The following is a 27,485-nucleotide window of genomic DNA, read 5'->3' as shown; positions in this document are numbered from 1 at the left end:
TGAGGACTCATTCATGCTTTTATCCCTATTGAGTGGTCCCTAACATCCCTTGAAAACAATTTCATACTGTGCTTTGGGAATGTATGTGTTTCTTTGTGTTACTTTATTGAGACAGGGTTTATAGCATACAATCCTATTTAGTTCTCTCTATTTTTCTTTGAGACAGGCTCACTCACATAGCTCAGACTGTCCTCAGTCTTATTATGTACTCAGGATGGCACTCTGAATGCTCTTGCCTCATCCTCAATGTGTTCAGAATGTATGTTTAACAGAAGCAGTCCAATGATGTACTACCACCTTATAGAATTGGCAAACAGTAAAATTTTCATCTCATTGGTCATAACTTTATAGTGCAGAAAGTATTGTACGTCTGTCTGGGGTTTACCATTTACTGCTTTGAGCTACTTGACTAAAGTCATCGTTTCCTGTACTTCCTAAATAGCAGCTGCTGTAGGGGCCAGGCTCTGAGTTAAATGCTCAGTCTGAGTTCTTGGGGGCTTTTGTCTTTTGGTAGTGTTGAATAGTAACTCCGGGCCTGGCATGTATTAGACCAGCACTCTACCATTATGTTACATTACTACCCCGTGTCTTGTGTTCTCCACTTTATTCCAGATATTTCTCAGGCAGTAAGGTGAAGATAAAAAGATTGTCTTTGTCTCCAACTAGCAATGGTTAGCAAAGAAAATTGAATGCAAAATTTATGGAGAGTTAGTTATAGCTAATTCATGTTCCATATAAGTGATTGTTTTAAAAGATCTTTGTGAAATTCTTACATACCCTGTTACATTTTAAAATTTAATTTTCTTTTAGCCATCTTTAAATCCTGAATATGAGAGAGAACCAAATCAGAATAAATCTTTAGCTGCGGGTGTTTGGGGTAAGTAATGTTTTATTTAATTTTTGAGGGACAGAATATATTGTATTTGTAGATTTTCTTTTTTTTAGAAAGTACAAAACAGGATACAGTAAAACTCTTTAATCGCTGCATTTGATATGCTTAGATACCGAAGTAATATCTTTAAAAGGAGACTTTGGGGTATAAACTTGATTTGAAATACTTAATTTTACACATGTGAGTACATTATATATTTGATCTTTTTGAGAATGATTCATAGTTAATGAAGTTTTGAGAGCAGCCTAGTAATCTCAAGCAATTCAATATTTAGTTAAATTCCTAGTTTTGTATAGTTAAAATTGGCTAACTTGGAAAATAAGTACTTTTAGTCATTGTAATATGAAATTAATCTTTATGAAATTGGTTGTCTATAGACTGTTTAATTGTATAGTTTTTTTTTTTTTGACTAGTCTATATTTGAAATTATTTGATTTAGATTTTTAAAGCTTAATGAGTTTCTGGCAAATAACTCCCTTTAAAAAACTGCTGAGTTTAATTTGATAATATCTTATAGAAGAAACTGCACTCATAGTACAAATTAGAAAGCTTTTAAAAGATTTAAGTGAAGTTTAAAATAATGAAGCTTTTATAAGATTTCTGAAAGATAAACTTGAATTTGATACCATGTTAAAAGTACTAACCATTTTAAAACTAGTAGACATGTTCATTTGAAATATTTAAATTGAAAACCAACAACCTACTATATAAAAGGATTGTGGCTTATGAGAGCATGCTAGTCCTAATGATAATGGCATTATTTTAAACTTTGCCACTTTCCATGCTGGTCTTAATTGTATTTATGAGATGAAACTGGGAAATTACTTTGTTTTTATTTGCTCTCCCTCTTAATTTAATGTCTTTTGAGGGTGGGGGAGGGGGTGGTCAGACATTTTTATTAGAACCATGTGAATGGCATTGTTTTTTCTGTATTGCAAATTAGTATTTCTACCACTCTCCCCAGGCCTACACGCCCAGACACACACATACCCAACCAAAAAAATCTCCCAAGCTCCTCTCTTAGGTATGTTTCCTTATTATTCAGTTTTTCTGGGAACAACTGATTGCATAAGAATATAGAATCACCTGAAAAGTGTTAAATAGACTCTAAGAAATTAGGGATGATTTGGATTTTTAGTGGAATGCAAGTAAATTTTAAAAATCATGAATGTCAGCATTTGTCATATAAACTATAAGATACTATTGTGGTACTGTCCGTGCTTGACTTAATTTTAGATAGATTTAAAGACAGACAGCTTTGAAAACTAGACTAAATGTATTAATATAAAGATTATGGTTCTGTTGTTTCTCTTGATTAAAGGATTTTGAATACTAGTCGAAAAGATATTTAAAGGGGAGGTAAACTATTTGTTTATGTAAACTAAGATATGTGTCTGCATTAAAAATAAAACAAAAGGTTAATTGTGGAATGGTTAATGCCTATTGAGTCCTTCCCATAGGAGTACAATGAAACTCTTCATTGTATCTTACTACACACTATTCCTTTCTCATTTAATATACCCTGGGTTCCCAAGTATGCTTTTCCTCAAAGCAACATTTAGAGTAGCTATGGTCCTGAGGAAGATGAAAGGATTTTAGCAAAGACTTCAGTAGAACTTTTCTAATGGTACTACCAGGTAAGCAAAAAATTTAGTATTTATAAAGTGGAAAGAAAATTGTTTCCCAAATTATGACTTTGTCAATCGCAAATGGCCTATTCTTAATATAATACTCAAATTTAAAAACAACTTGAGGGAAATTAAGTTATTTAAAATAAAGTTATTACCTAAGCTTATTTTTACTTAGGATTTAGCTGGCTTTATTGGGAACATCTGCATCCAAGCTTATGTACTTAGGACTACAGTAGTGGTTTTGTCTTAACTGTATCAAAGCTATATTTGGTACAAAAGGTTAATGACGGTTTAGTAATCTCTGTTCTTAATAACACGATGCTGAAAGTGCAATTCAAGATACTTGGCAGTGTGTAACTAGAGTTTTAAAATGGTTGTTACTTATTTGAGGGTTGAGGAACAAGGAGAAAGAAAGCTGCGTTTGTGTGTGTGTGTGTGTGTGTGTGTGTAAGCAACTGAGGATACAGTGGCTGTTGGTAGATGTTGCAACTGTCTAAAGTCCTAATGAGTGCTGTATGTGAATAGCATATCACCAGGATTGTTCTTGGAAGTTAGTGCTTAAGATACAACGTCACGGAAGTCTTCCGGTCAACATTTATATTTACATGTGATCATATGATGACCGTCTGTGATGTTTGCTCATAGCTAGCTGGTATAGTACTTTTTGGTATAAGGCACTTTATTAAAATCTTTTTGTTTAGCCTTCTAAAGTAAACAACTCTCACAACTGCCATTCCATAAACAAACACAGAAACACAAGTCATCCTTCTCAGTACAGATGGAGAAGTGAGGTAGTGTTAGAGTGATGGGTCACTTTGCTTGAGTACTGAAATACATTCCTTTATTGTCTGTGTTGTGAAAAAGCAGTGAAAAATTTAACATAAGAAAAAGGGAATTGGGCAGTTTTAAGCCTGAGTAGACGAATTGAAAGTAAATGTTTTGCAGGAACATAACTTCCTTAGCTGGGCATGCTGGCGGCACACAGCTGTAATCCTAATATTTTGGAAGCACAGACAGTTAACAAAGAGACATTTCAACTGCATCCCCTTACCCCCTTGCCTCTTTACTCTCCCCTACTTAGCCTCTTGAGGCAGGGCCTAAAGGGCTTGAGTTCTGCAGATCTTTCTGCCAGGTCTTATGTCTTTACACATGGCTCGTGAAGTATCTTAAGTGTAGTCTTTATATGAATAAAGCAGGAGATCTCATTAAAGGAAAGTCATTATGTCTGTTGGTACTAATGCAAACTTAATTGATTAAAACAGCTGCAGATCAAAACAGATTTGTTAAATAAGAACATTGAAACCCAGTAAAACCCAGTGTGTGTGTTTTTTAAAGAAATAATGTTTAGCAAATTGTTTTTCTCTGTTAAAATAAATTTACACTAGGAATTTAATTGGTTGATGTAGATTCTTTTGAGCCTGATATATTGTCATTGTCACAGGAATTTTGAAATTATTTTGAAAATGTACTTCAAATTCTACTTACTTTCTACTTGGTTGTGTGCATTTATACAATTTTATTTATTAAAATTGACCCTTCTGTTAAGACAGAAATCTAAAGTTAGCCTCAACTCAGTGCTAGCCTTGGCTCAACTTGGAAATAAGTATATTGCAAGTTTCTTATCTGGACCATTCAGATATTATTTTTAGTTAGGGATACTAACCATTTTGATTAGTATATTAAGTGATATGTCAATATCTGGATTTCCATTTTCTCCACCATTATAGTTGTTAAGACCACTGGCTTTGGAATCGGCTAGATCTAGGTCCTGGCTTTAGATCTTATTTATATATGATAGATAACTTAATTTCTTTATTTTTGAGTAAATGGGGATGATCACAAAACACAAAATTACTGCTTTTGTTCTCTTACTCAGAAGTCTTTTATCATGACATAAATGTTTGGTCAATATCAATTGCTTTGTCCACATCTTATAAGTGAAAGGAATTAGAGAATCATTAAAAGGCAAAAGTGAAACTAATAGATAGTAGACCAGAAAGGAAGTAATAAAGACAGTGATAGAATCAGATTGTGTGCAGTGGGTAACTCTCTGCAGACGATATTGAGAGACAAAGAGATTTGGTCAATGAATTGAAATGTTCAAGATCTGTAGCCAGATTGTCTTCAAATGCTTATTAGTCTTCCTGTCTCAACTACCTGAGTTTATTATATGAAGCAGTGTTCTGATTTTTCTTAAAAAATTTAGCCAGTTTTCCCCTACTAGTGACTTTCTATTAAAATTTATTTTTTTGTATTGGTAGGTATAAAGGCATACATGACAAGACAGCAATAATAAGTCACCTACTTTAAGATTAGTTATTTAGGAGGCTAGTAGGAAATAATAATATGAAAACTTCAAACACATTTACCTTTAGGTATTCTTGAATGGAAGTTCATTACGTTTAACAGTTGACAAAGATCTGAGATAATTTTTGAATCTAAAAGGTTAATGCTTATAGCGATGTATAGGAATTGGGAAATAATGTGAAGAGACAAATAATAAAATAGTATAAAATGCATGTAGCTGTACAAATTAAGATTTGTCTAGCACTCCTTTCATTACTTTAAGGCCATTGTTTCAATAAAGAGTATAGGAGTTTTGACGCAGACTTGACCACAGAGAACAGAAGAGAATGTGGGGTTTCTGCTTTGTTATTCTCCACGTTATTCGAGGTAGGTTACCTCACTGAATCTGGAGCAGTGCTGGCAGCCAATAAGAGCCAGTGGTGCTCTTGTCTCTACTCCCCACAATGCTAGGATTATAGGCACACATGGGGTCCCATCAACTTTGATGTAGGCGTTAAGGGCTTGAACTTTGGTCTTTATGGTTGCAGTGAGCTCTCTGACGCACTGAGCCATCTCTCTAGTCTTTACTTTAAAGCTTCCTTTAAAGCATTGCACTTTTTATTATTTTGTGGTTGGTGTATACAAATGGCAGTGGTGCACGTTAGAAGGCAGCTTGTGGAAGTCACTTCTGTCTTTACAACACGTAGATCCATGGGAATTAAAACTCAGCTTGTCAGGTGTGGTGACAACTGTCCTTACTTGCTCAGTTATCTCACTGGTTTCAAGAAATTTTCTTAACTGGGCAACGTTTGTATAGTTTATTCAGAATAGCTTTATAGGATATAAGTAGGCCTTTTTTCTATTTTTTATTTTTCTTATAGTTGTTTTCTTTTTGTTTGTTTTTTGTTTTTGTTTGTTTGAGACAGGGGTTCTCTGTGTAATAGTCCTGTCTGACCTCCAATTCAGTTCACAGTGATACACCTGCCTCTGCCTCCTAGGTTCTGAGATTAAAGGCGTGGGCCACCACTGCATCCCTCCACCCCCACCCCTTTTTAGTTTTACATTAAGTTAACATTAAGTTCTAGGAAAAACATACCTTTTGAGTTGTTACTGTTCTAAAGATAGCATATCCCTTTTTGTGTGTTTTGTATAAGTTATTTAAATATAAGACAAGACTGCTTTTTTTGTTTTGTTTTAAGATGTATTTTATTTATATGAGTACACTGTAGCTGTCTTCAGACACACCAGAAGAGGTCATCAGATCCCATTACAGATGGTTGTGAGCCACCATGTGGTTGCTGGGAATTGAACTCAGGACCTTTGTAAGAGCAGCCAGTGCTCTTAACTACTGAGCCATCTCTCCAGCCCCAAGAAGACTGCTTTTTATAAATGAAAGACCAACTCTATAAAGTTGTACAAGATGGTTAGATCTACTTAGAAGTTAGTATTAGAGTTTGATAATCATGTACAAAACCCTATTTTTCTTTGCATCGTAACACAGCTCTTCACTCTTAATTCCTTATCATCTTCAGGGACTTTTGTCATCTCTTACTTTTGCTACTTAGTCTTCTGAGAGTGATTTCTTAGGCTTCACCTTTCTTCTTTATAGGGAAGTCCATCATTCTTTGCACTGAGGACCTCATTGAAGAAACAGCCAGAATATTTCTTGCTTCAAGGAATCCAATTTTAGGAAAGGTGAAATTTGTAGTCAGAATCAATTTGAGGCTCAAAAACAAACTAAAACAAAAGCGAATGTCTGTATACTCTGTATTTTCTGCTTACTACTGTTCTTATCCCACATTCCTTTTTTGAGTTAGGGTCTCAGTATGCAGTGCAAGCTGACATGTGCCTTGTGACTTTTCCCTCAACTTCTCAAACCTTGGGTATGCAGGCATGTACCAACCACCACATCTATCTTGTGTTTTTAAAATCAATGATGACGAATATTTATAAAAATTTTATTTGTTAATATGTTTTCAACCTTTGTCAAACCATTTTCTTTAAATCAGAGAATAGGTTGTGAATTACATAATTTTGGCTGGAAAAGTTCTGTTTTACTTCCATCATATCTTGACATTTTCATTTCACCGCTTCTGAGAGTCTACAGGGCAGATTATTAGATCATTCTCAGCTGTTACATTTCTCTGTGCCCATTCTAAACTGAATCTTTTCCCTTCACATCTTCCTTTGGCAGTATGTATTGATCACCCTTTTGCTGGCATGTCTACTTCTATATAGCTTATTTGCTTACCTCCCCCATTACAGTAGCTTAATGTAAAAGAATCTCTGAGGGGAAGGAAGATAAACTTAGTTGTTGCTTAAGCCATATTGAACCAAATTTCATTAGTCAGGCTTGTGATATACTGATTGAAATGTTCCTGTTTCAAAGCCTGATATCTGATACCTCTTAAAGTCATTCATTACCTTTTGTATTTTGTAAACATCAGTTATGCCTCACATTCCTTGATGTTATTTAAAATTCTAGCCTAAGATACTGTCTTAATAATTACAACTTCTTTCTCCCCTTTTGAGACCACTGAATCCTAACCATGGACTACCAGGAATTTTCCTCCCCCCTGTTGTAAGATGAGATCATACTGTGTTAGTGAAACCAGTTTGGTACTGGTGCTGGGACTATAAATGCCGTGTGACACACTTCAAGAACCCTTTTGCTAGGAGGAATCACGCAGTGTCTCAGTTTGAACACAAGCAGGCCCAGACTCTCCCTTAACCACCAACCATATTCAACTAAGAGCCTGGGTTTTTCTTAACTTTTTTTATTAATAGTTTATTCATGCTATTACCTTTTTTCCCAAAAATTGCTAAAACAGTTGAGTTCCTAGTATTCATTATTCTACGTTTGTGATCTTCATTTTTGTTTTTGTTTTTCTTCATTGTATAATAATACACTCAGTTAAACTATACTTTCACAGCTTTCTTTGTTCTTATGTGCTTGAAGGTACTTTTTTTCAAGCTATTAAAGTCTTTTAGGTACCAAAACTTATGGGATATTTTTCCTCATAATTCCACATATACTTGATTGTTGCTAAGGGACCCCTCATTTATCTGTCAGCATGGCAGTAGATAAGAACATCAGTTTCATCTTTTGGAGAGTATGGAGTCTTAGATGAACTGAGTCCTTCCAATTTTCCCTCGGAGTCCTTACAGTTGTGTTACGATGGTAAGAAATAGGTAGTTTGGGGACGGGGTATCAACACAAATGCCTCCCTAGCTTATCAATTCATAAAGTATGTCATTAATAATCTGAGCTTGTATCTAAGTTAACTTGTAAAATTTCTAATTGTAACTTTCAGAGATTATTATAAAAAATGTAGAATATACTTCATTGTGATAATGATAAGTAGGGATAATACCTGTTTATAAATACAAACTGATTATCCAGGGAAATTTTTTCATATTATTAACAAGTACAGTAGCCTTGGAAAAAAAAAAAAACCTCTATCTACTAGTTATTTCCAGTACTAGCTTTAGAAAACAGTTTGAGTTGATTGCCCTGATCTCATATGATATGTCTTATTTTATAATTAGACGGACTGTTAAATATTTTAGTGAATTGGTATTATGAAAATTATTTTTTATTTTTAACTTATAGTCGATTGATAGATATTTAGAAATATTGGGATTGTTGGTCCACTCACTGATTATGAGTTTAACAAATAAACGGATTAAAAAGAGAATAGGAAATTTAGACAAAATTTTAAGAGCATAAGGGGAAATTAAAGCTTTGACTCATTAGCATGAAGTTTGCAAATTTTTAAAAAATAAGTGAAAAATACATAAATTTTAATTCTGCTTTTCCATTTGTATCTTCTCACCTGCAGTTATCTATATTAATAAGCATTACCCACATCTTACATTTCATAAGATTATATTTTAGCTTTATTTCTTAAGCAGGAATTTGACTTATTCAGATTAATTATTTCAACCCCAAATCAGCTGATTACTAATTTTTAAAATGCTGTAAGGTTTGGTAGGATGGTTTTTATCCTAAAATTTGAAATTGTATATAACACTTTTGTGCTTTATTTATGCAGACTATCCCCCGAATCCTAAATCTAGAACTCCAAGAATGCTGGTCATTAAGAAAGGTAATACAAAAGACTTACAGCTATCTGGATTCCCCNTAGCAGGAAACCTCCAGTCACAGCCAGTTAAGAATGGAACTGGTCCGAGTGTTTATAAAGGCTTAGTCCCCAAACCTGCTGTTCCACCTACAAAAGTAAGTCCTTGTGTGTGAGCCAAATTTGTCATAGATGTCCTGTTTGTGAATTGTCACGCTACACTGAATTATTCTCCATACTTTGACCAGCTGTTGGTTGTTTTGTTTTGTTTTTCTTTTTGGTTTTTTGAGACAGGGTTTCCCTGGATGTCCTGGAACTCACTCTGTAGACCAGGCTGGCCTCTGCCTGCCTCTGCCTCCCAAGTGCTGGGATTGAAGGTGTACGCCACCACTGCCCCGCAGTTGTTGTTTTTTATAGTAGTCTTCATCTACTGTAAAAAGTAGATTCATGTATATAATTTTTCTTTTTTAGTTCCTCTGTATTTTGAGGAGAAAATTAAACTTAAAATTTCTGCTCTGTTGGATGTAATAGGATATATTTGTTCACTACATATATTGCAGTATTTACTTGGTGCTAAGTTACAAGCTTTTGAAATACTAATGAGTTTTAATGTAAGGCAAAAAAGGGGGGGAAACTCCTAACTTTAGAGTTTCAGAAATAACCTTAATTTAGATTAAAATAAAAGATTAAAGTATTAGTTTATAAGTCATATTCATTTTGCATGTAGTTGTTTATGCTTACATGGGCTACAATGAACAGGTGGAGACCAGAGGACAACTTGTAAGACTCTTCTACTTGTAGTCTCCAGGGATTAGATTCAGGTTTGGAGACAGGTGCCTTTATCCACTGAGCATCTTGCCAGTCAGTCCCCTCTATCATTATCATCAGTGTTATTTTCTTTGTGCTTTTTAAACAGGTCTCTATGTAGCTCTGGCTGGCCTAGATTCTGTAGATCAGGCTACAGACTCTACATTCCAGCCTCTGCCTCTAGAGTGCTGGGATTAAAGGCATGTGCTTGCATACCCGGTTTCCCATTATTACTTTTAAATCATGTATATGGGTATGTCTGTACGTGGATGTCTGCAGGTGCCTGAAGAGGCCAGAGGTAGCACTACAGGTTATTGTGGAGTTGTTGGTTATGGTGAGACTCGACTTTGATATTGGGAGCTGAACATTAGCTGTCTGTAAGATCCACTGAGCCATTTCATCAGCCCCAGATTTAGGTGTTTTGTTTTGTTTTTAATTGCATATTAAATCTTTATTTGTAGAGAAACATGTTGTGGCTCATACCTCTAATCTCAACATTGAGGGAGGGGCCTGATTTGAGTTCTAGGCTAGCTAGTGGGCTGCATAGATAAAACAAAAGGCACAAGTGTCAAAGGAACATGAACAGAACATGACAGAGATAGTGAAAGTAGTATATAAATAACTGTTATGAGCTATATTGTAGTCATTGCTTAGTTGTTGCCCTTTTCTTTGTTTTCATAAATTTGTTTTTGGTAACAATGGTTTCTTCCGTTTTTCTTAGCCTACACAATGGAAAAGCCAAACTAAAGAGAACAAAGTCGGGACTTCTTTTTCTCATGAATCTACATATGGCNTTGGCAACTTTAATGCTTTTAAGTCAGCGGCCAAGAGTATTAGTCCATCAACAAACTCAGTGAAAGAGGTAGGTCACTGAACAGTTTTTGAGAAATGCATTTAGAAGTAAAAGGACAGGGTTTTGCTGTGTTGCCCAGGTTGGTCTGAAGCTCATGTTCATAAAGGGCCATTCTTCTTTAGCTTCCTGACATGGGCTGTGATCCCCAGTTACTAAATCCTGTTAGTTCACCAACTCATTAGATACACCAGTTCACGAAAGAGGAGATGCTTTTATCTTTTTATTCAGTGAATTTAGTTCAGACAACTCATTTTATTTGCATTGTTATACTTTGAGGAATAGAAATTAAAATTTTAATTTCATAAGTATTCTAGACAGAGAAAATAGTGGAACTCTCATATACACTCATTTATTATAAAGAATTGTTGAGAAAGTGTTAAAATAATTATAGCTTCATTTGATACAAGTTTTGCTGTAGGGCTAAACTGACTATGAATGTGGATTTGTATAGTCTTGTTTTAGCAGTAATGGACACTTTAATAGTGATTTAGAGAGAGCAGTGGAAGGAAAGGTATATGTGAGTATGTGGCAGCTTAGGTAGTTTTATTTTTTGGAACTCAGACTAGGGAGTTTTCTTGACTAATCTCGGATCATTTTCGTACTAAATTGGATTTATTTTCGTACTAGACTGTTGTGTCCAATATTGCAATATCAAAACCATACATAATTTATGTTCTTATCTGCAGAGTTTTGGATCTGTAAAACCTACTGTTAAAGTAGGATCTATATTTCTAACTGGTTTATTCTTTAATAAAGAATATTCACTTTAAATAATTAAGCTATCATTTATTTTTGTGGAATTAAGAATTGCTGTTACATAGTTAACCTGTTTAATGTCAAAGAAAAATATTCACTGTTAGATGTTTACTTTGAACTATACTTTAAAACGAGTTTTACCTTATAAATGTACAATAAGAAGCAGTGATAATAGTGAACTGTGTTTGACCTGGTTACATGTTCATTAACATTTCTGAACTTTCCATTAGTGTAATCGTTCGAATTCTTCTTCGCCTGTTGACAAACTTAATCAGCAGCCTCGTTTAACTAAACTGACACGAATGCGCAGTGATAAAAAGAGTGAATTTTTGAAAGCATTGAAAAGGGACAGAGTAGAGGAGGAACATGAAGATGAAAGTCATGCTGGCTCAGAGAAGGTAATTGAAATTGCAGTGAGTCTTAATTTGACATTAACATGTTTTTAAATTATGTGGGTAAATATTTAGAACTTTGACAAACTCTAATTAAAACTTCATCTTTGGTTTTCCTCCTGCTAAGCCTATGTTAGCAGGTTCCTGTCTTCTCTGGGTGGATATTTTAAGGACTAATATATAGCTGAGGTTTCTTTGTGTAGTTTTGACTCCTGGAACTCACTCTGTAGACCAGGCTGTCCTCAAACTCAGAGATCTGACTGCCTCTGCTTCTTGAGTTCTGGGATCAGAGTCACCTGGCACCACAGCGGGCAGCCTGCCTCTACCTCTGGAAAACTGGACAGACATATTCCACCACGCCTTCTTTGAACAAAAGGATTTGTGATAGGGATAACAGTAATGTTATTAGAGTATGGTCAGCTCTGTACATAGTTTCACATACACTTAATGACTTTTTAAAATTCTGTTTTAATCATTGAATTCCTTTGCAAGATTAGAAATGAGCTCTGTTTTTGCGTTAGATTCAACTTTGAGGAGCCCCAGCAGGAAATAGAAAGATGTGTGTATCCTCAGCAGGCTGCTTCCTGATTCCTTCCCTATTGATGATTTCCCTGTTTTGTCCTCATTTCCCTTCAGACCTATTGGTGCTAACAGATTTATACTCACTCAACATTGCCACCATCCCTAGCGGTGTGCTTCCATTCACGCTGTTGTAATAAGCCCTCACAGCGGCTAGCTTGGAGGGGACAGGGCTGTCCTGGTGCTCTGTAAATGTGTTGGCCTTGAACTCATGGATCTCTCTCTACTGCTGCACTGCTGCCACCACCACTGCCTCCCCCACCCCAAAGTGCTGGGATTGGAGGTTTGCACCACCATCACATGGCTAGCTTTTCTTCACAGAAACTTTTTTCTCATTTTGTATTTTTCAATTTTTTTATGCAAAAACATGTGGATTTTATTGTTTTGCTTAATCTTTTGGAGGCTGACAGGTAGTTTATGATCCGTAGCCTTAGCCTACTAGTCATAGACTGAAATTACAGGTGTGTATATGTAATTTACACACAAATCTATACTTAAAACAAAAATTCTGTGCTGGGCAGTGTGGTACATACTTTTAATTTTAATACCCTGTAGCAGGCAGATGGGTGTAGGAGTGAGTCCAGCAGGGATATTTCCTTCCTTTCATCTTCATCTTTTTGGCCTTATATACATTTTAAAGTATGCCTTGGAATTTAATGATACTGAAATAATTTAGATTTATGTATTTTTATGAAAATCTAAACAGATTCTGTTACTTGTTATTAACTGTTCTCTAGAACTCACTGTTTATTTTTTAAACTCCCTAAAAATCAGGATGACGACTCATTTAATTTGCATAACAGCAATACTACTCACCAAGAAAGAGACATAAACAGAAACTTTGATGAAAATGAAATTCCACAGGAGAACGGCAATGCCTCGGTGATGTCTCAGCAGATCATTCGTTCTTCCACTTTTCCACAAACCGATGTTCTTTCCAGTTCACTAGAGGCAGAACACAGGTTAGTAATTATTTTTACTGTTTTTTTTCTGGAATTATCTCTGTTCACGTTTAAGTAATTGATAGGTTTATTTTTGTGATGTTGGGTACTGGATCTGGCCTGGCACTGTCTCCTGGGTGCTGGGATCTAAGGTGTGAGCCACCACACCTAGCTCTAATTTATTTGCCTTTAATGTGTTTTTTTTTTTTTTTTTTTTTTTTTTTTTTTTTTTTTTTTTTTTTTTTTTCTTTTAAGTTTCACTTGTTTTTAAATGGGCAGATGGTGTTTTTGCATTCATAGTTCTGTTTCCATTGTAGTTTAATCATTTCACCTTCATTTTGGTAGTCACTGGTCTGTTTTCTGTATAGATTTAATTTAGTGGACATCTGTATAAGTGGGCTTGTATCTCTGCTTTTTGGTGTTGGTTTTAATTTTATTTTTATTTCTCTTGTAGGGTATGTCAGTACTTTTTTTCTTTTTATTACTGAGTAGTATGGCTAATTGACTCTATTGATGTTATTTTATGTGTTCATTTTAAGCATTTGCCTGCATGTATGCTCGGTGGCTACGCAGGTCAGAGAGGGCATTGGATACCATTGAACTGGAGTTACGGATGGCTGAGAGCTACCATGTGGATGCTTGGAATTAAATGCATTGTGCATATATGTGAATATTTGTGCATTTTGTGAACGTTAAAAAAACATTAGGAATGCTTATCTTTTGCCCAAATTAAATTAGATTATACATAGAGAAAGGAGGTCTATGAACTAGTTATATGAAGATTTTGTTGAGAGGCTGAAAGTGAGAAGCTATCTAAAGCTACTAATAGCAGAATGTGCACATACTATATAACATCCTTTATAACACTGGATAGAATTTGTAGAAAATAAGCACATCTAGTTGTGTAATGATAAACAGCCTCTGCATGGGTGCTAGTAATACTGTGTTGTGTATCATCACAGTGTATAAAGGAGAAAGGAAAAAAAATGTCCATTTGGATTACTGAATACTTTTGCATGAATATATGTATACATACAGAAATGAACGCATCAGCAATTAGTGATTATTTAGTGTCTCAAAATCAGGAAATTGTGTAGTTAGCATTTATATTTAGGAAACCTAATTCTCAACTGGAAGCTTGTAAGCATCGATTCACTGGGCAAGTAAAGTATGGTCATTCCTAAGCTTAGTTTGTGTGTAAGTGACTTTGCAGTTGAAGATTGAACCTGGACCTCTCATGTTTGCTAGACAAGCTTCCAGCCACTGAGCCTCCTCAAGCCGATAAAACAGTCTCCCTCCGTTCACAGAGTTAGAGCTTGTAGGGTTTTTTTAAATGAAAATGTGATATTTCTTTCTTAAGCTTCAGTTTCCACTTTTTCTTTTTTTTCTTTTTGGAGACAGGGTTTCTCTGTGTAGCCCTGGCTGTCCTGGAACTCACTTTGCAGACCAGGCTGGCCTCAAACTCAGAAATCCGCCTGCCTCTGCCTCCNCAGGCTGGCCTCGAACTCAGAAATCCGCCTGCCTCTGCCTCCCAAGTGCTGGGATTAAAGGCGTGCGCCACCAACGCCCGGCACTTTTTCTTTAATTTTAAAAGACATTTTTATTATCTCTCCCCTGCCTCTGCCCCCCACCCCCGCCACCGTGTGTGTGTGTGTGTGTGTGTGTGTGTGTGTGTGTAAAAAAAGAGTCAAAGAGTTATAAACAGCAAAGCTGCTATGTGGATCCTGGAACTCACTTTGCAGACCAGGCTGGCCTCAAACTCAGAAATCCGCCTGCCTCTGCCTCCCGAGTGCTGGGATTAAAGGTGTGCGCCACCACTGCCCGGCAATTTTCACTTTTATTTTTGTAGTTAAGTGCATATAATCTTAGGGTAAGGGCATATATCAGTTAAGAACAACACTTTCTAACAACAGTTTTTTGTTTTATATCAAGCAATCATGTTTCCTTATCAGCTGGAGAGTTAAGAACACTTGATTCCCTTCTCATTGTCACAAATGCTTTGTCAGTTCTTACAGTAAAAGAAGTAAAAATGTGGTCATAGCCAAAGCAGTAAGTTTTATTAGTCTTAGTTTATAAGCTTTGGGTTAAGTCATTCTGAATGATTAGGGTTAAGTCAAAATGCCAGTCTTAAGGACAGTTATCTCTGTTATAGTCAAGACAGGGTATCAGAAAAGCCAGTGAATAGAGATAAAGAAATAATTAATGTTTACTTGAAGCAGTAGTTCAGTGTGGTACATAATAATTTGGGAGGCAGAAAATTAAAATTGTTTTGTTTTGCTGTGAAGTAAGCAAAATTGTTTTCTAAAGATGACTTGTAATTTTACTCTGTAAAAGAGGAATAGCATGTTAGATACTATTTAGGACACATGAGTACTAATAAATTCTTTGAGACCTTGAAAGAAAAATCTCTGAAATCTATAATAACTTGGTATGTGATAGATGCAAATTGTAAGATAGGCAAATAGAAATATCAGAAATACTTAAGGAATGGAGTGAATTTTTTTTAAAATTGGCCTTAAAAGAAGCAGAAAATTTAAAGTTACTGCCTCATGTGTGGTATGCTTGCCCAAGTCATAATGGTTAGTTCTCTGTTAGTCTTTTCTTAGCTTTCTTTTCCTAAAATGGAAGAATTTTTCTTAAAAAAAAATAAATTGGGAAGAGTGAAACTGTTGATAGTCATTTTCCACTATGTAGCTATAAGTTGAGAAGTTTTCCTTTACTGTTGCACATAATGCCTCTGTTTTAGATTGAATTGTGTACTGAGGATGGTGACATACACTCAGCATAGATAGCTGTAGCAGAGTGAAGTATAAAGTGCATGATGAGACTTACACCCTCTCAAGTGGAAGTCCTAATGGTTAGTTGAGAATATGTTGGATTGTGGTGGCATTTAAGAAGCAGCAAAAGTGGCATTATTACTACTCTTGATACAAGGATTTGTCATTTTTTATTGTTGACTCTCCCTGTTGCATGTTTCCAGCTTAGAGAATCAAGCAATTAGGCAGTTCATTCTTTCCTATTACCAAATATGGTTTACTTGATCAATAACTCATTTTTTTAGAAAATAAACTCAGAAGTTATTTTGTATCTTGGGGACTGTATATAATAGATTGGGATCATGTTTTCTTCTATATAGGATAAAGGTAATAGTTACACAACCCAGGTGTAGCTCGAAATTAAGCATGTTTTCCTTCTGTGCAGATTGTTAAAAGAAATGGGCTGGCAGGAAGACAGTGAAAATGATGAAACATGTGCTCCCTTAACTGAGGATGAAATGAGAGAATTCCAAGTTATTAGTGAACAGGTAAGAACATCTGAGCTTACAGAATCACAGGAAAACATGGGTGGTGGGACAGTTTAAATTTTATTTGTTTAGAAATTTACTATCCATCACACTACATAGGCCAGAATTCCCTTTGAGACAAATCTGCAGTGACTTCTTGTGTATTCAGTATCTAGGTGAACAAAATGCTTCCAAATTTTTGTTTTCCAAACTTTTGATTTGGTTATTTGACATGAGTGACAAATTCTAACTAACTTTGTCTTTGATCCTTTCAAAAAAGAATATTTAATATACTAAACCATCTTGTTTTTGGTCTCTATCCTTTACTTTTGAGTTATTAGGAAATATTTGCTAGAACATCAAAAAGTTATTTTTCTTAATCCATAATAGATTAAAAAGCTAGTTACCATATATAACTGATTGTCTATACAGAAACACTATGGTTGGCACTGCGACCTTGTGAAACATTGCCTAGATGTTTTCAATGAAGTCATTCATGAAGCAGTCATAATAATCTGAGTGTGGACTTTATCCTCATTGTACTTTCAAAAATTGCATAAAAACCACATATTACTAATTTACACCCCCCTCCCCCATCTCAGTGGCTTAAATATATTTTTTTGTTCGCAACTATCACCACCATCCATTTCCAACAAAAAAGTTGGGCCCTGGTTATGATAATAGGTCAAGGCACTTACCACCAAACCTGAAAACCTGACTTTGATACTCAAAATCCACATGGTGGTGTACTGTAGAGTTGACTCAGTAGTTAAGAGCATTGGCTGTTCTTCCAGAGGGACTGAGTTCAATGCCGAGCACTTAATAATTCCAGTTCTAGGGGCTCTGGCATCCCCACACAGATATACATGCAAACAAAAGATCACATGAAAATAAATAAATTAAAAAAAAATTTACATGATGGAAGGATAGAACTGACCACAAGTGAATTACATATGTGTTGTGTACACATATGACACACAGACTGATAGACAGACAGGCACACTTTAAAAAGGAGAGTTCTATGGGTTACATGAGGACCAAGTAGGTAAAGGTACTTGCCACAAAGCCTGAAGACCTGCGTTGGATCCCTAGGACCTGCTGGGTAGGAGAGAACCAAGCCCGTGTGTTGTCCTCCGTCACATGTACATTTTATAGTAGATCTATCTAGGGACTGCAGAGATGGTTCAGTGTTAAGAGCTCTTTGCAGAGGACCCATGTTCACTTCCCAGTACTCACTCTGGGTATATTGACAATGGCCTATAGGCATGTATGCAACTCCAGTAATGGGACTCCATTGCTGCTTCTGACCTTTTTCTGGGTACTAAGCATGTCATAATGCACAGATGTTCATGCAAGAACTCACACATGCACACTGAACAAAAATAAATCTTTTAGAAATAACAATTTAAGAAAGCTGTCAGAGAGACCCTTATGCTATTTTCCTGTGGAATATACTATACCTTTTACACTTCTTGTGAACAGTACAGGAGTTCCAGGTTCTCTACATCATACTTTTCTATGTGTCTTTCTCTTACAGTATAAGTGGTAACTTAGTAGTTTCAGTAAACGTTTCTCTAATGACTAGTGTCTTAGTTACTTTCCTATTGCTGTGATAAGATAGTATGGCCAAGGGCACTCATGGTAGGGATAGTTTATTTGGAATTCATAGTTTTCAGGGGTTTAGAGTTCATGATGAGGATGGTAGGGGATAGGGTGGCAGGCAGGCATGGTTGTCCTGGAGCAGTAACTCAGAGTACATCCTTACATTAAAATAGAAGGGGGGGGGGNGAGAGGAGGGGGAGAGGAATGGAGAAAGAAACTGAGAGTGACATGCATTTTTTTTTAAACCTCAAAGCCCAGCCCCAGTGGCCTATGTTGTACTCCAACAATGCTATACTTGTTCATCCTCCCAAACATTTCAGGAGCTGGAACCTTCAAATTTACGAGGATACTCTCATTCAATCTACCACAGTGAAATTTGATCATCTTTTCATGGGCTTGTATTCCATTTGTGTAACTTAACTTCTTTGGGTAAATTTCTATTCAAATGATGTTTTTTTTTTCCTAGCTCACTCTTCCACCCACCCCTTGGTCATACCCAAGGCCAACCCATGTCATATCACTGCAACATCCTCCACTCCCTTCCACGCACGCACACACACACACACACACGTGCTCGCCAGCACAGGGCATTGACTCCTTTAGAACTGGAGTTAGTTATGCTTGTGAGCAGCCAGCATGTGGATAAATAAATAGAACCTCTGTCCCCTGGAAGAGCAGCCAGTCTTTTCATTTTAACCTTTGAGTCATCTCTATCAGATTTTGTCATTGAGTTTTTTTATATGTTGTAAACATTATCTCTTTTTATCTTGTTGATTGGGGGAAGGGATGGTGTGGCAGGATCAAGACTGGAGCCTTGTACATGCTGGGCAAAAAGCACCCTAGCTTTTGATTGTAGCTCAGTTTATGAAAATACTTTGATTTAGTCTGATTTATCTTTTTTTTTTAAGGTTTTTGGTGCTTGTAGTTTGGATTAAAATTTTGAAGCTTTTCGTCTCTATCTTTCAAGTTTTAGATCTTAGTGTTTAGGTTTTTATAATAGTATGCACTAAAGGTCCAACCTTTCATGGCTACTAAGGGGCTTTTTGCGTTACTATGACCGAGGGTTGACAACTTAAGGATAGGAGGTTATTATGGCTCACAGTTTTGAGTGGTGACCAGGCATGATGGCATGAGTAATGTGGTTGTGGTACTGACTAGGAAATGGAGAAAGGAGAATGCAGGCATTCAGCTGGCTTTCTCCTTTTCTTTTATTCTTTCCGGGACTCGAACAGGGTGACTTTTTAGTTAGGCCTCTCTGGAAACACTTTCATAAACAATCCAGATCTATATCTGCTTGTTGATGTTTAATCTGCTTAACTTGACGAAGATATAACAATCGTAAGTAACCTTTTTCTAGTACTACTTATTGAAGACTGTCATGTTCTTAATTTCTGATCTGGCCAGGCCCAGTGAGATCGATGGCTTAGCAGATAAACACAGTTGCCATCAAACCTGGTAACTTGAGTTTGACCCTTTGGTATAAGGAGAGAACCTACTAAATGCTATAAAATTTTTAAAATAGATAAGTAACAGGCACCCAAGCTGCACTTGGGTTTCGTTTCTGGGCTCTCCATTTTTCTTTCGTCTGTGTCAGTTTGAGTCTTTTTTTTTTTTTTTTTTCCAAAGATTTATTTTATTATTATATATAAGTACACTGTAGCTGTCTTCAGAGGTGCCAGAAGAGGGCATCAGATCTCATTACAAGTGGTTGTGAGCTACCATGTGGTTGCTGGGATTTGAACTCAGGACCTTCGAAAGAGCAGTCAGTGCTCTTACCCACTGAGCCATCTCACCAGGCCCCCCCCCCCCCTAAAAAAAAAGACAGACTTTAGCACTGGTTGCCCTGTAGTCTGGGAGGATGACCTTCAACTTAGGGTAGGGTTCTTTGTGTGCTGAAATAGCAGGCTTATTCTATTTACCATGCCTAGTTCATGCAGTGGTGAGGACCACTGAGCAGTGCTGGCCAGGCAAATACTTTGCATTTGTTAAGTTCTAACTACACTGTTTTTAGAAGTATTTTTGTGGTAATTTTTGAAAGTCAGGAAGGTCTCACAACTTTGCTTTAAAAGAGTGTTTTGTGGTCTCTTTATATTCCATGTAAATTTTATAGTGAATTTTCTTTGGCTCTCTATATCTCTCTCCCCACCCCCTCCCAAGACAGGGTTTCTATGCTGTGTCCCTGGCTGCCCTGAAATTCACTCTGTAGACCAGATTGACCTTGAACTCAGAGATTCACGTCTGCCTCTACTCCCCAAGTGCATGCCACTCTTGTCTGGCTTCTCTATATCTATTTTTAAAAATCCCTTTTATATTAATATATGTAAATTATACAACTAGTGGTCTCATTGTGAGATTTTTATGCATGTATGTAGTGACTTTGAACCCCACCCAATCCTTACTTCTTTTGTCTGCCCTGCCTGCCTGCCCTGTTCTAGTAGAAGGTTGGATTCCCCCTTTCCTTCTGCCCCTTAACAAATGCCATTCATTGTTGTTTCAAATGGGATTGCGTTGAATCTGTAAACATTTGGGGTAATGTTTATATATTAGCAAAGTTAAATCTTCCAAACTATGAGCATGGGATGGATGGTTTGGTGTGGGTTTGGAGTATATCAGATTCTAAGCCTCCTTGTGAACTTTAATCATTGTACAAATGGAATTGATTTCTAATCAGTTTTCATTTAGTTGTTATCAGTGTTCATTCTTTTAGAGACATCTGACTTTTCTGTGCTGATTTTTATATACTGTAACCTTGCTATATTAAATTACGAATATTTCTTGGTGGGGAGGATGTTGGTTTTGGGATTTTCTATTACCACTGTCTTCTGCAAACATAATTTTATTATTTCTTACTCTTATTATTTTCCAGTTCTCTTTTTGTTGGGCATGTACATAGTTTACATACTGAATTTCACTTCAAATAGTTGTTTTTTTTACTCAGTTGTAACATTGATAATACTCAAGAACAGCTCCCTCACCATCTAGATGTTTTGTCATTTGCCTTTGTAGTCAGTCTTTATATCCAGTCCAGGCCCCTGGGATCCACTTACTCATCTGGTTTCTGTTCTACAGAAGTTAGCTTCTTTCTACAGTACATGATACTAAGCTAGTGCTCTACAACTAAGCTACCTCCCATCTTGAACAATTGGAGTTTAAAGAAAGGTATCATTGAAAATGTACCTAGTACTCTTGCTATGGATAGTATTCCAGAGATAGTATATTACCAAGATAATTGACTTTAACACCGTGTGATAACTGAGGCAGGTAGCTAACCCATTTTGATAATAAAATAACTAAGATACTATTTTCCCATATTGTGAATTTGAAGCTAGTAAAACATACATATTTTTGAACTGATGATAAAAGCATGTATATATTTATGTTAAATATTATGAAACATTTGATAACTAGGTACCTGAAAAATCATTAAAGATATTGTTTATAAAAAGAATTAGTATTATTCCCGATAACAGAGTTGGAACTTAATGGTTCTGGGTTTAAACATTATCTCTTCAAATATATACGTGTTCATATATGTTTAAATGTCTAGAGTTGCACTCCTTTCTCCAGTTAGTGAGAATATATAAATTCCTATGTAAATCAGGTTGTGATACTAGTTTTAAATGTTGCTGATGAGGACCAAAGAGGAGTGAGTGGGGTGATGGAGAAATGCAAAATGAAGACTTTCTTGAATACCTATTATCATTACAGAGTGTTAAGAAAAATGTTCCCTCTTTCAGAATTTTTCCCCTGTAATGATTAATGTAGACATAGTTCCACTTGCAATGACTTAGCAATATTTAAAAAGTTAGATTTGAATTGTCTTTTGACAAGATGAAAGATGAATGATATTGCCAGAACAAGATGTAAATTAGGCAAAAAAGTTAGAAAATATATTTTTGTTGGGCTCAAAGTATCGGAAAGAGAATTGGGTGGAAAGCTTTTAAAGGTTCTTAACAGCGATTGTTAACTAGCTCATAATTTACACTAGGTACCATGCTAAGTGTTTCCTAACAGTGCTTCTGTAAGTTATTGTTATGATGTAGGTACTATTATTAGTACTCTGGATAGAAGAGAAGACTACAGCTTGTGAGTTTATGAGAAAAGCAATTAGAATTTGAACTCAAGTTTGGCTGACTTATTTGGTTTACTTAACCCATAATAAGAATATGAAGGACTTGGAATGTCATATCAGGATATGATGAATTGGGAATATATTGCAGCAATTCGCGGGATTACAGCTTATACTGGAGAAATGTTAGGTAAGGTGGTTTTGAGAATAGAAAATACCTGAGTTACAAGCATCAGGATTTTGGAATTCCTAGATGTAATTAAAGTGTCATGTTTAAGGAGCTATTTTAAGAAAATGCTTTAAAATGTTAGATTTTTCTGGGGGATGTATAAGCTTATAGAAAATATAAGGAATAAAAGATTTGGAACTCAGGGGGTGGGTTACTTGGTAAAGTGATTGCTGTGCAAACATGAAGAGCCACTCTCTACCACCTTCATAAGAAAAGAGCCAGACACAGCAGTGTGTCCCTTAATCTCAGTGCTGGGGCGTAGGAGGCAAAACTCCAGGTTCAGAGACATCCTTAATTATTTTATTTATTTACATCCCAAACGTTGCTCCCCTTCTTAGTCTTCTCTCCCAGAGTTCTTCACCACTCCCCCCTCTCCTTCACCTCTGAGAGGGTCCCCCCATCCATCCATCCCCCTTCCCTGGGGGCATCACATCTCTACAGGATTAAGTACATCCTTTCTTACTGAGGCCAGGCAAAACAGTCCTCTGATACATGTGTGCATTGGGTAGGGTGGGGGTGGGGTTCTCTTTTGTTGGTGGCTTAGTCTCCCAGGGGACCGGGTTCCATGATACTATTGATCTTCCTATAGAGTTGCTATCCGTCCTTTTCCCAACTCTTTCGTAGGGGTCCCCAACCTTAGTCCAATGGCTGAATGTTGTAAGTATCTGTATCTGAGTCAGCTGCTGGTAGAGCCTCTCAGAGGACAGCCACACTAGGCCCATGTCTTCAAGCACAACATGGCATCAGTAATAGTGCCTGGATATGTGATGGGATCTCACATGTCACTGGACGGCCTTTTCTTCAATCTCTGCTCCATTTTTGTACCTGTATTTCTTTTAGTCAGGAGTGAAGGTGGGTTGGTGACCCCAATCCTCTACTGAGGGCCCTCCTTGTCTGTCTACTGGAGGTGGTCTCTTCAGGTTCCATCTTCCCGACTTTGGGCATTTCTGATAAGGTCATTCCCATTGAGTCCTGAGAGCCTCTCACATCCTAAGTCCCTGGACTTTCTAGAGCAGCCCCTTTCCTCTCCCGGCAGCTGCATGTTTCTAGTCATTCTCCTGGTCCTCTGGGCTTCTCTCCTGTTTCCCATACCTGATCCTTGTCTCCCCCCCCCCCCCCCCCCTCACCACCACACTTGCCTTTAAAATAGAAGCAATCTTTTATCCTGGCCTAGGGGACCTCTTCCCTCTCAGTCTCATCACCCCCCCCCAACCTTTCTCTCCCTCTGTCTCCTGTGATTATTTTGTTCCCTCTTCTAAGTGTGATTAAAGCATCCTCACTTGGGCCTAACTTCTTAGAAAGTCTGTGGGTTGTATCACACATTCTGTACTTTTTTGGTCAGTACAGACAGACAGGTCCTTTTAAAAAAGAGAGAGAGAAATTGAGGAAGGCACCTGCCATCAGCCTCCACATGATGCATTGACGTACAGGCACACCCTTGAGCACACATGGGAGCCAGTAACAAACACAATAGATAGATTTATTGGAAAGCTCATGGATGGATGGGTGGATAGATGATTAATTTATATGATTGATAGTGTCTTGATATAATCCGTTCAGCTATAGGTCGACTTGGCATTAAATTCAGTCATCATGCCACCCACATGTTATAGGCAGAACTTCCAGTTTATGATAGGCCTCGCATTCAATGAATGAATTGAGGAAAATAACTGACATGGACATACCCCCCCCCCATGCATTGACACACACATACACACAACTGTACACTGGTGTGTACCAGTATACTCATACAGATTTTGTTTTTATTGCCATTCCTTGACAGACAATTTTATGTTTGTGGCAGATAAGATGATACTGGCCCATAAATTGTGTGATGTAAGAGTAGAACTTTAAATAGAGAAGAAACATTTTTCAGAGAGGGACCAGACATATTTATAAGTATGGTGGCTAGGGACATTAGAAATGGATGTGTTCAAAATGATGGGAGGTGAGCTTCAAAATTAAATCAAGATAGAAAAGAAAATATGCTATGAAAAAAAAAAAAAGAATTAAACTGGAAGGGAAACTGGAAGCTCAAGTTGTCCCCCTGCTCCACCCGTGTGTGTGCAAGTGTGTGTGCAATCTTTAACTTTAGGTGTAGCTCTTTTGGCTTGAATAGAAATTCTCATAATTAAAGAACCCTCTCTCATCTATATAACATAGACAATGCCAACCATTAGCTTAATTTTATCTCTAAAAATTTGCACTTAGATATGCACATGAAAATTAGCCTCATGTTTTTCATGAAAGAAATTCAAAATGTCTGAGTTAATATGTGTTTTATAGTTTTATGTTAGTTTTAATTTAGAGTGTTTATGTTTCCTATTTTGAGATGATATTTTGGCCTCAGGTTTATTATCATCACCACTATCATGTTTACTTTCTATTTCTCATTTTGAGTATTAAGACTTCTGGCATCTTAATTTGCTTGGATAAGCATAGGACTCTTTGTATACTTCATGTTATTTATTCTACAGAGCTGAATAATACCAGCTTTTGGGTTTGTTTTTCTGTTTTGTTTGTTTGTTTGTTTCAAGACAGGATTTCTCTGTGCAGCCCTGGCTGTCCTGGAACTCTGTAGAACCAGGCTGGCCTCTAATTTAGAAATCCGCCTGCCTCTGCCTCCCAAGTGCTGGGATTAAAGGCGTGCGCCACCACTTCCCAGCTTTTGGGTTTGTTAATTTAGGTCATGGAAATGAAGAGATCATCTTACAGTTACCTATTTATATTGTTTAGTAGCACATCAAAGTATATTTATCATAGTGTTTATGTACTGCAACAAAATCTTGGAAAGGTTTAAAACTTTAGTTTAACAATTTTGAGTCACATCTACCCTTTGTATTTCCAATACCTCTATTCTTACTTTTTAATAGTTTTTTGGTAGGTGGTTAGTGTTTGTTCTACTCAAAGAATAGATTTTAATTTGCATTTTCTCATTTTGTAAACAAGGTCTTGCTATGCAGCCAGACTGGTCTGGAATTCTTCTATGTAGCTTAGAGTTTACCTAGAATTTAAGATCTCCAGTCTCTCAAGTGCTAATAGATTTAGGCTGCCATGTTCAACTAAGAATAGATTAATTCTGTTACAGATACTTTGTTAGATAAGTTGGTCAGTTGCATGTGACTATTGAAATAGCTTAGTTGGGGGCATGATGTACTTGTTTCAGGAATTTTCAGGGTAAGATAATGATTGTATAGTAATTCTTGGGGCAAAATTAATTTGCTTGTTTTTGACATTTTAGTTACAGAAGAATGGTCTGAGAAAAAATGGTATTTTGAAAAATGGCCTGATCTGTGACTTCAAGTTTGGACCCTGGAAAAACAGCACTTTCAAACCCACAATTGAGAATGATGACACAGAGACAAGTAGCAGNGACACCTCNGATGATGACGATGTGTGAAGGAGAGCCTCACAGCTTTAGAAATTTTAGTNTGATACATCTCTCATGCAGTTTGGGGTGAATTGTAAAAATGAAGAACTATAATTTATGTAGTGAACCTACCCCATTAGAAGATGATTTTTTGGGGGACTTCAATATGAAGAAAACCAAGAATGTTGTGTTGGGCTGTGTTGAACATTATTTCTTTGTAAATGAATGTTGTAGAAATGAGGACTTTGGTTGATCCAACATTGACTTTCTTCATCACTGCAGCATTTCTCTTGACTAGCAATGTGACGATGTAACAAATGAGATTTTCTCATTTAATAATAAAAAATTGTGTGATGTTTTGCAAAGCTTCTGTCTTAAAATGTTCAGGTCTTAAGGTACGAGGCAGCTTACAGTTTTGCTTGCAGAGTCCTATCTTTTTCAAACTGTGGAAATCTTCAACTCTACTTGTGCACCTCCTTATCCACTTCCCCCTAAAACAAAACAACAGCAAAAAGGAAAATGTAGCATGTTGGCTAAAACTGGAGCAAAGTGCACTAAAACATTAACTTTTTGAACTCAACTCTTGAACTAAGTCACCTTTCAAAACAAATTCCTCTTTAGTCTTTGGTAGCAGTGAATGTGAGAGAGGAGACATGCCAGGCGCTCTTCCAAGCTTCACGAGGGGCTTGTCAGGAGCTTTGTTTGGTGTGCTGTCAGATCAGGATTCTCAGAGGGGATTGCAAGAGTTGCGGGAAAACTTATTTTGATAAATTATTACACATGCAGAAAACCTGATCACTGACTGGATCTGTCCACAACATGGAAAATAAACTGGATTTTCAGAATATTGTTGTTGTTTGTAGTGTTGAAGATACTGGTCTCCACACATGGCTTTATTTCGTACAGGTTTATACTTTTCTTTGTTAAAATGCAATTCCTTGAGCTTAGAAAAAGAGCTTAAGTTTTATCAATTTCACAAAGCTATTTGAAGAATGTTGACTTCTCACCTGCACATTAAATTTAGAATCATTTTTGTTTAGATAGCATGTTAGACTACTAACTATGTTTGCAGCCAGTTTTCAAGCTTGGTTTACTCTCAGGTGCTTTTATATTCCTCTATCCCAACCTCATTTATATTCTGCATAGGAGGAGGTCAGATCCCCTGGAGCTGGAGATGCGAGTAGTTGTGAGCTGCCTGATAGGCGTGCAGTATAAAGAAAGCAGTCATAGACCAGGTGTTTTGGCGTTTTATGCCAGGCTACAATATTTTTATCTGTTTTCATATTAATCCCCAGCTCTCACCATAAGCTAGGACTTATTTTTTCCTTGTTTTGTTTCCTGCCAAGACTAGGGTAATGGAGAAATTAAACCAAAATATGCCTACGTTTTTGCTCCCATAAAAATTTTCAGTTTGTAAGTATAACAAGATACTAAATATAGGTTTTAAAAAGTAGGTCTTTTATTTTGGAGTTTGCCAGAATTCATTCTAAATGGAAAATGAAATATATCAGCCACGAGAATACCTAAGGGTAGTATGGCAAAGCTGGCGGTGTAGCATTGCCTATTGGATTGCACTATATATTTGCAAAATAGAATAATGAAAACTTTTATTTTTTAAATTTTTAATATTTTTATTACATATTTTCCTCAATTACATTTCCAATGCTATCCCAAAAGTCCCCCATAGCGCCCCCCACTTCCCTACCCACCCAT

General features: G+C 36.5%; 1 protein-coding gene across 2 annotated transcripts in view; it reads left to right on the top strand.

Annotated features, from left to right (window-relative positions):
- The window catches only part of Gpbp1 (GC-rich promoter binding protein 1), a 67,334-nt gene extending 40,717 nt beyond the window's left edge, over positions 1 to 26,617 (top strand). Inside the window, exons 6-13 of one of the 2 annotated variants that reach the window (XM_021180304.2) lie at positions 811 to 877; positions 1,857 to 1,916; positions 8,865 to 9,049; positions 10,420 to 10,560; positions 11,538 to 11,705; positions 13,053 to 13,240; positions 16,421 to 16,523; positions 25,644 to 26,617. In XM_021180304.2, the coding sequence (XP_021035963.1) occupies positions 811 to 877; positions 1,857 to 1,916; positions 8,865 to 9,049; positions 10,420 to 10,560; positions 11,538 to 11,705; positions 13,053 to 13,240; positions 16,421 to 16,523; positions 25,644 to 25,802 (1,071 nt within the window). In that variant the 3' untranslated portion in view covers positions 25,803 to 26,617. The remainder of the gene's footprint in view (positions 1 to 810; positions 878 to 1,856; positions 1,917 to 8,864; positions 9,050 to 10,419; positions 10,561 to 11,537; positions 11,706 to 13,052; positions 13,241 to 16,420; positions 16,524 to 25,643) is intronic. The other variant, XM_021180305.2, reaches the window with a different exon arrangement.
- The last annotated feature ends 868 nt before the right edge of the window (positions 26,618 to 27,485 follow it).

Source organism: Mus caroli, chromosome 13 (assembly GCF_900094665.2).
Source record: "Mus caroli chromosome 13, CAROLI_EIJ_v1.1, whole genome shotgun sequence".
Taxonomy (NCBI): Eukaryota; Metazoa; Chordata; class Mammalia; order Rodentia; family Muridae; genus Mus; species Mus caroli.
The sequence above is the reverse complement of the archived record's forward strand: the minus strand, read 5'-3'. Positions and strand labels throughout refer to the sequence as shown.